The sequence below is a fragment of the Mizuhopecten yessoensis genome, unplaced genomic scaffold (genome assembly GCF_002113885.1).
Source record: "Mizuhopecten yessoensis strain PY_sf001 unplaced genomic scaffold, ASM211388v2 scaffold5751, whole genome shotgun sequence".
NCBI classification, from domain to species: domain Eukaryota; kingdom Metazoa; phylum Mollusca; class Bivalvia; order Pectinida; family Pectinidae; genus Mizuhopecten; species Mizuhopecten yessoensis.
In genome coordinates, this window is record NW_018406205.1 from 11,541 (window position 1) to 21,226 (window position 9,686).

A 9,686-nucleotide genomic window follows, 5' to 3' on the forward strand; every position below is an offset into this window, starting at 1 on the left:
TACACCTATAGAACCTCACTCTGTTACTGTATCACTGGGGGAGTACACCTATAGAACCTCACTCTGTTACCGTATCACTGGGGATTACACCTATAAAACCTCACTCTGTTACTGTATCACTGGGGGAGTACACCTATAGAACCTCTCTCTGTTACCGTATCACTGGGAATTACACCTATAGAACCTCTCTCTGTTACCGTATCACCGGGGGAGTACACCTATATAACCTCACTCTGTTACCGCATCACTGGGGGTGTACACCTATAGAACCTCACTCGGTTACCGTATCACTGGGGGGGTACACCTATAGAACCTCTCTCTGTTACCGTATCACCGGGGGAGTACACCTATGTATCACTGGGGGATTACACCTATAGAACCTCACTCTGTTACCGTATCACTGGGGGAGTAAACCACTTACACAGCACACGAATGGTTTGTATAGTAATTTATCTAATTCTGCTGTTAAAAAACAGTTCTCAAAAATGATCATTCTATAAAACAAATTGTCAGTTTTGCAAAATCATAACTAAAATTTGTTAGTGATGCTTCTTAACCCTCTCACCACTGTAGACCATAATGGACTGATCCTGATCAATGCATGGTAGAGTCTACTTAAGTTAAGGGTTGAACGGGTTAATTGGAAGGTGAGACCAATGCATCAAGACTCCTGTAACGTGTACTCAATTTTACCGCTGAACGATCCTAATGAAATACTGTCTATCAGCTGCTGGACCATTATGTGTAAGTCTATCAATAAAACCAAACTACGCTTACTGTGTGTACACTTACCCTTCGTTTTCTCTGATAGAGCTGCATCTTTTGGTTGAGCCCACTTGTTTTCCCCTTCTTTTGTCGTTGATTCTGTTCTTTTAGTGTTTGAACATGCCTACAAGAGTGGCACCCATTACATTTGAATTATAATCTTTAAAGTTACTTATACGAACTTGTCAGTACATGTTGGTAACCAAAGGAAGTTTCCGTCTACCTGAGCTAACTCATAGTATTTATAAATACCTTAATTTGCACACTAAAGGATGTAATCGAAAGTTCTTATCAATTCCTTTTATTATCATTTGTCTTTTATCTATTGAAGAGTTATATTTGTGAAAGAGACAGAGACTAACCGCGTAGCTTTGTTTTCATCTTTCCCATAATTAGCTGGTCACAACTATTGAACATTAAGTAACAATCTGTTAAAAAAGTCTAAGGAGGCGAATTTCTTCGGAAAATGACAAATCTTATAAAAAAAATACATGCAGGTTTATCGTGACACCTGAATCGAGGTAGGTATATTTATCTGTTTTGTTGTATTCTGAAGAGCATCCACACTCGACAACTTTAATTGACAGAATTTTTTTTTCTGTGTTTTCATAATTTCAAATTGATTTTGCTTTAATGTTGTCACGTCACCCTCCAATTTAATTTGTAAAAATAAAGAAGAAAATGCGCCCACTAATGTGGAATAAGACGAACATCAAGATGTGGCAATAGAATCTGACGATGGTAATATAACTGAGTTATGACGCAAAATAAGGAATTATATACGTCGACAGATAAGAGACTGATTCAGACGACAATTCAGAAAACAAAGAGCTATGGAGTGATGTTTCGGACAAGGAATTGAATAATGACCTAGGCCCACATGCCACTGAAGAGGAAAATATCCTGTCCAGGCATGTCATGATTTCAATCGTTTTCGTATTTTGTCTGTTTATACGCACCTGGCAAAGTGCTTTTATACTTCCATACAATGCTGTTGTTTCTCTCCTCTAACTCTTTTCTTAAGAAGTTCATATCAGTACTAATTGTCGATCATCCTGTGTATTCGACACATCCTGTAATATTTCCAGGGACAATATAAATATGCTTAGGAAAGCTATTGGTATAAAGTAAGACAAAGAAGAATGTAATCAACGACTTGAAGGTGAAATTGTAGCCAAAGGTTGTTCCTCTGTGGCATATCCAGAACATCCTCAATGAACACGCCGGGTCCATGTGGTCAATTGTTATTGGACATGGTGATTATACTTCCGAGTGGAAGAAGGAAAATTATACCCATATCAGAGATTTTGTTACAAGCCTCTGAGGGAAGCACTGAAAGGATTTCTACAGCGATATGGCAAAATAGAGAGCACTTTGCAGGATTATATATATACAGATGTGTACGATGGTAAAATTGGACAGGAATTTAATTGGGGCCTCAGAGATCATTTCTTTCTAAGTCCACAATCATTTAAGGATTGTCCTTCATTTTGACGGCAATTACGGTAGTATGAACGCAGTTGGCAACAAACATTTTTAAAGTAAAAATTTGACGCCGGACAGACCCCACACCACGACATCAATTTAAAAATGAACCACGATAATGAACATCATAACTGTAACATTGTTAGAAAATAGGAAGTTTGTTGTGGAACAATTTATATACATCAAGAGGAATATAGGATGTTTCAAAATAGATCATATCACACATGTAATAGTTTTGTTGAAGATTTGTTTAACAAAATACAATTACCTATTGCAATTCAATATCTAAATGTAACAAAGCCTACTCCTTTCCCAATTTGACACTTTATATGCCGGGTGTCTAGTCTCTGTGCTAAAACACTGTGACAATTCATACCTTTGCAAAATCATTATCTGTGTAAATTTAATTTTCTAATTTTGTTTTAAAATGCCACAAATTAAAGCACAAGTTGTACCTGTTATACGTAATCAAATAAATGGAAACCTAAACCAAGATTTTTTAATTTCCAGAGAAACCATCGCCAATCAGCGCCGGATCAGACTCGACAGTCATTGTAGTTGTGGTAGTCTTGACTCTCATTCTGGTGGCAACAGCAGGGATAGTGCTAGTCATGATGAGACGAAGAAATCAGGGTAAGACAACCAGTGATCTAAGTCGCTAACATTATCTGTGATCTAAGTCAGTAACATTATGTGTGATCTAAGTCGGAAACATTAACTGTGATCTAAGTCGGTAACACTATCTGTGATCTAAGTCGGTAACACTATCTGTGATCTAAGTCGGTAAAATTATCTGTAATCTAAGTCGGTAACATTATCTATAATCTAAGTCGGTAACATTATCTTTGATCTAAATCAGTAACATTATCTGTGATCTAACTCGGTAACATTATATGTGATCTAAGTCGGTAACATTATCTATGATCTAAGTCGGTAACATTAACTGTTATCTAAGTCGGTAACATTATCTGTAATCTAAGTCGATAACATTATCTGTAATCTAAGTCGATAACATTATCTGTGATCTAGTCAGTAACATTATCTGTGATCGAAGTCTGTAACATTATCTGTGCCCTAAGTCTGTAACATTATCTGTGCCCTAAGTCTGTAACATTATCTGTGATCTAACTCGGTAACATTATATGTGATCTAAGTCGGTAACATTGTCTGTGATCTAAGTCGGTAACAGTATCTGTGACCTAAGTCTGTAACATTATCTGTGATCTAAATCGGTAACATTATCTGTGATCTAACTCGGTAACATTATCTGTAATCTAAGTCGATAACATTATCTGTAATCTAAGTCGGTAACATTATCTTTGATCTAAGTCGATAACATTAACTGTGATCTAAGTCGGTAACATTCTCTGTGATCTAAGTCTGTAACATTATCTGTGCCCTAAGTCTGTAACATTATCTGTGAACTAAGTCTGTAACATTATCTGTGATCTAAATCGGTAACATTATCTGTGATCTAAGGCGGTAACATTATCTGTGACCTACGGCTGTAACATTATCTGTGATCTAAGTCGATAACATTAACTGTGATCTAAGTCGGTAACATTCTCTGTGATCTAAGTCGGTAACACTATCTGTGATCTAAGTCGGTACCATTATCTGTGATCTAAGTCGGCAACATTATCTGTGACCTAAGTCGGTAACATTATCTATGATCTAAGTCGGTAACATTAACTGTGATCCAGGTCGGTAACATTATCTGTGATCTAATTCGGTAACATTATCTGTGATCTATGTCGGTAACATTATCTGTGATCGAAGTCGGTAACATTATCTGTGACTTAAGTCAGTAACATTATCTGTAATCTAAGTCGATAACATTATCTGTGATCTAATTCGGTAACATTATCTGTGATCTACGTCTGTAACATTATCTGTGACCTAAGGCAGTAACATTATCTGTGATCTAATTCGGTAACATTATCTGTAATCTAAGTCGGTAACATTATCTGCTAAGTCGGTAACATTATCTGCTAAGTCGGTAACATTATCTGCTAAGTCGGTAACATTATCTGAGACCTAAGTCAGTAACATTATCTGGGATCTAAGTCGGTAACATTATATGTGACCTAAGTCGGTAACATTAACTGTTATCTAAGTCGGTAACATTATCTATAATCTAAGTCGGTAACATTATCTTTGATCTAAATCAGTAACATTATCTGTGATTTAAGTCGGTAACATTATCTTTGATCTAAATCAGTAACATTATCTGTGATTTAAGTCGGTAACATTATCTTTGATCTAAGTCGGTAACATTACCTGTGACCTAAGTCAGTAACATTATCTTTGATCTAAGTCAATAACATTATCTGTGATCTAATTCGGTAACATTATCTGTAATCTAAGTCGGTAACATTATCTTTGATCTAAGTCAATAACATTATCCGTGATCTAAGTCGGTAACATTAACTGTTATCTAAGTCGGTAACATTATCTGTAACCTAAGTCAGTAACATTATCTGGGATCTAAGTCGATAACATTATCTGTAATCTAAGTCGGTAACATTATCTATGATCTAAGTCGGTAACATTATCTTTGATCTAAGTCAGTAACATTATGTGTGATCTAAGTCGGAAACATTAACTGTGATCTAAGTCGGTAACATTCTCTGTGATCTAAGTCTGTAACATTATCTTTGATCTAAATCAGTAACATTATCTGTGATCTCAGTCGGTAACATTATCTGTGACTTAAGTCAGTAACATTATCTGTAATCTAAGTCGGTAACATTATCTGTAACCTAAGTCAGTAACATTATCTATGATCTAAGTCGGTAACATTAACTGTTATCTAAGTCGGTAACATTATCTGGGATCTAAGTCGATAACATTATCTGTAATCTAAGTCGATAACATTGTCTGTGATCTAAGTCGGTAACACTATCTGTGATCTAAGTCGGTACCATTATCTGTGATCTAAGTCGATAACATTAACTGTGATCTAAGTCGGTAACAGTATCTGTGACCTAAGTCTGTAACATTATCTGTGATCTAATTCGGTAACATTATCTGTGATCTAGTCAGTAACATTATCTGTGACCTAAGTCTGTAACATTATCTGTGAACTAAGTCTGTAACATTATCTGTGCCCTAAGTCTGTAACATTATCTGTGAACTAAGTCTGTAACATTATCTGTGCCCTAAGTCTGTAACATTATCTGTGACCTAAGGCAGTAACATTATCTGTGATCTCAGTCGGTAACATTATCTGTGGTCTAAGTCAGTAATATTATCTGTGATCTGATCTATGTCCGTAAAATTATTTTTGATCTAAGTCGGTAACATTATCTGTGACCTAAGTCGGTAACATTATCTGTAATCTAAGTCGATAACATTATCTGTGATCTAAGTCGGTAACATTATCTGTGATCTAAGTCTGTAACATTATCTGTGACCTAAGTCTGTAACATTATCTGTGATCTAAGTCAGTAACATTATCTGTGATTTAAGTCGGTAACATTATCTTTGATCTAAGTCAGTAAGATTATCTGTGACCTAAGTCAGTAACATTATCTGTGATCTAAGTCGGTAACATTATATGTGACCTAAGTCGGTAACATTATCTGTGATCTAAGTCAGTAATATTATCTGTAATCTAAGTCGATAACATTATCTGTGATCTAAGTCTGTAACATTATCTGTGACCTAGGTCGTTAAAATTATCTGTGATCTAAGTCATTAATATTATCTGTGGTCTAAGTCGGTAACATTATCTTTGATCTAAGTCAGTAATATTATCTGTGATCTGTGATCTATGTCCGTAACATTATTTTTGATCTAAGTCGGTAACATTATCTGTGATCTAAGGCAGTAATATTATCTGTGATCTGTGATCTATGTCCGTAACATTATTTTTGATCTAAGTCGGTAACATTATCTGTGATCTAAGGCAGTAATATTATCTGTGATCTGTGATCTATGTCCGTAACATTATCTTTGATCTAAGTCGGTAACATTATCTGTGATCTAAGTCGGTAACATTATATGTGACCTAAGTCGGTAACATTATCTGTGATCTAAGTCAGTAACATTATCTGTAATCTAAGTCGATAACATTGTCTGTGATCTAAGTCAGTAACATTATCTGTGATATAAGTCAGTAACATTATCTGTGATCTAAGTCGATAACATTAACTGTGATCTAAGTCGGTAACATTATCTGTGATCTAAGGCAGTAATATTATCTGTGATCTGTGATCTATGTCCGTAACATTATCTTTGATCTAAGTCGGTAACATTATCTTTGATCTAAGTCAGTAAGATTATCTATGACCTAAGTCAGTAACATTATCTGTGATCTAAGTCAGTAACATTATCTGTGATTTAAGTCGGTCACATTATCTTTGATCTAAGTCAGTAAGATTATCTGTGCCCTAAGTCAGTAACATTATCTGTGATCTAAGTCGTTAACATTATCTGTGATCTAAGTCGGTAACATTATATGTGACCTAAGTCGGTAACATTATCTGTGATCTAAGTCAGTAACATTAGCTGTGATCTAAGTCGGTAACATTATCTGTGATCTAAGTCGGTAACATTATCTTTGATCTAAGTCAGTAATATTATCTGTGATCTGTGATCTATGTCCGTAACATTATCTTTGATCTAAGTCGGTAACATTATCTTTGATCTAAGTCAGTAATATTATCTGTGATCTGTGATCTATGTCCGTAACATTATTTTTGATCTAAGTCGGTAACATTATCTGTGATCTAAGGCAGTAATATTATCTGTGATCTGTGATCTATGTCCGTAACATTATTTTTGATCTAAGTCGGTAACATTATCTGTGATCTAAGTCGGTAACATTAACTGTGATCTAAGTCGGTAACATTATCTGTGATCTAAGTCGGTAACATTATATGTGACCTAAGTCGGTAACATTATCTGTGATCTAAGTCATGACATTATCTGTGATCTAAGTCGGTAACATTATCTATGACCTAAGTCAGTAACATTATCTGTGATCTAAGTCAGTAACATTATCTGTGATCCAAGTCGATAACATTAACTGTGATCTAAGTCGGTAACATTATCTGTGATCTAAGTCAGTAATATTGTCTGTGATCTGTGATCTATGTCCGTAACATTATCTTTGATCTAAGTCGGTAACATTATCTGTGATCTAAGGCAGTAATATTATCTGTGATCTGTGATCTATGTCCGTAACATTATCTTTGATCTAAGTCGGTAACATTATCTGTGATCTAAGTCAGTAACATTATCTGTAATCTAAGTCGATAACATTATCTGTGATCTAAGTCTGTAACATTATCTGTGACCTAGGTCGTTAACATTATCTGTGATCTAAGTCATTAATATTATCTGTGATCTAAGTCGGTAACATTATCTTTGATCTAAGTCGGTAACATTATCTTTGATCTAAGTCAGTAATATTATCTGTGATCTGTGATCTATGTCCATAACATTATCTTTGAGCTGATGGTGTAATGATATTTGGTTCAATGTCATTTTTTCCTTCAAGGATCCTGTGCCACTGCCAAACTGTAACAACCATAGCTTTGATAAAAACATTTTTCTGTCTGAGAATAGTATAAGACTCGTTCATGTCCTGGGTAGTAGGATAGGGAAATTCCATCCGAGGGGTTTTCAAATGTTTCAAGTCCAGACTTGAGAGGGTTTTGGGTCAATTTGAAAATCCCAAGGGTTGAATTTCTCTATCGTACACCCTGAGGCATGAATGATTATTTTTTTCTCATTTCAAACACCAGAATTAGCTCAGAAACCACGAAGAAGTGTTGAAGTTTCATCATGGCATCAGAATGTTATGGTTTAGTAACGTCACATCGTTGTTGTCCAATCGTGATGTAATGAATGTGAAACGGGGTGTAAGATAGATAGAGAGAGAGAGAGAGAGAGAGAGAGAGAGAGAGAGAGAGAGAGAGAGAGATTTCTAACAATCTATACCACAATCTAATGGCAAATGGCAAATTTCGAACAAAGGTGATTTAGTTGTGAATTACAGCAACATAGTGGGACATCCAATTTATAAAACTCCAATTCACAGACACCTTTGAAGTCTCGTAGATGTTCACCCTACGGCTATTTCTGGACAGTAAAAGAACAACTGTTTTGCTGTGCCATAATAAATATTAGATATTTGCAGATTTTTTTAACTGACTTCTATTATTGTCCTCCAGGTGGCACTGCCAAAAACAATGTTGTTACCGCAAATAATGAGTATGCTGTTGCATCAGGAGGTAAGTTATAAACTGTTTTATGTACTCACTTCTCAAAAACACTTAGTGTTTATACACCTCACTCCCACACCCACTAAAGATATCCTCTCTCCGACAACCACTTTAGGTTTCCTTAATCCCACAACCACTATAGGTTTCCTCACTCACACAACCACTATAGGTTTCCTCACTCCCACAACCACTACAGGTTTCCTCACTCACACAACCACTATAGGTTTCCTCACTCACACAACCACTATAGGTTTCCTCACTCCCACAACCACTATAGGTTTCATCATTCCCACAACCACTATAGGTTTCCTCACTTCCACAACCTCTCTGTTCCATACAACTAGCTCTCGATACAGTCCATAAATCTATCAGCACATCTCTTTGATACCCATCACTTCTTTCCATCCCCAACCTCTCCCGCTCCCACATCAATGTAATAACCCAATTATAACCCCCCCCCCATTTTTTCTTTATTTTTCCGGTACTTACAATCACATCTTACAAGAGGCCCATAGGGCCTGTATAGCTCACCTGGATATCTAAGCAATCATGGCAGAATATTCTCCAAATGAGATCCAAGGGAATATGCCAGACCCCAAGGCCAATCCTTGTAGCATATATATCTGTATTCGATTTTTCATGCCCAGCAATTTTATGTATGGTTATGGGGTGGGGATCTCAACTGTTTCCAAGCTGTGACTCAGAAAATAGGTTCCTACGGTTGTGGCCAGATCCCAGGATCGATTCTAATATCATGACTGCATTTGTCTCTTTTTGCCCAGCATTTGTATTTATAGTCTTGGGGTGGGGATCTAAACCATTTCAAAGTTATGACCCAGGGGCTAAGTCTCCAAGGGTGGGGCAAACCTTGGGGTCAATTCTAATATCATGACTGCATTTGTCTCTTTATGCCCAACAACTGTATCTATAGTTTTGGGGTGGGGATCTTAACCATTTTAAAGTTATGACCCAGGGGTTAAGTCTCCAGGGGTGGGACAATCCCCAAGGCCATCCTGGAAGCATATGTGCATTCATCTCTTTGTAATCGGCGATTGTCTATATGGTTATAGGGTGGGGATCTCAACTGTTTCCAAGCTGTGACTAAGAAACTAGGTCCCTCGGGGTTCAGTCAGACCCCAGGGTCTATTCTAATATTGTGACTGCATTCGTCTCTTTATGCCCAGCATTTGTATATATAGTTTT

The 9,686-nt window shown here is 36.4% G+C and overlaps 1 protein-coding gene across 1 annotated transcript in view; it reads left to right on the forward strand.

Moving 5' to 3' along the window:
• The window catches only part of LOC110451051, a 28,099-nt gene that overhangs the window by 6,741 nt on the left and 11,672 nt on the right, over positions 1–9,686 (forward strand). Inside the window, exons 2-3 of the mRNA XM_021498898.1 lie at positions 2,761–2,883; positions 8,433–8,492. Of these exons, the coding sequence (XP_021354573.1) occupies positions 2,761–2,883; positions 8,433–8,492 (183 nt within the window). The remainder of the gene's footprint in view (positions 1–2,760; positions 2,884–8,432; positions 8,493–9,686) is intronic.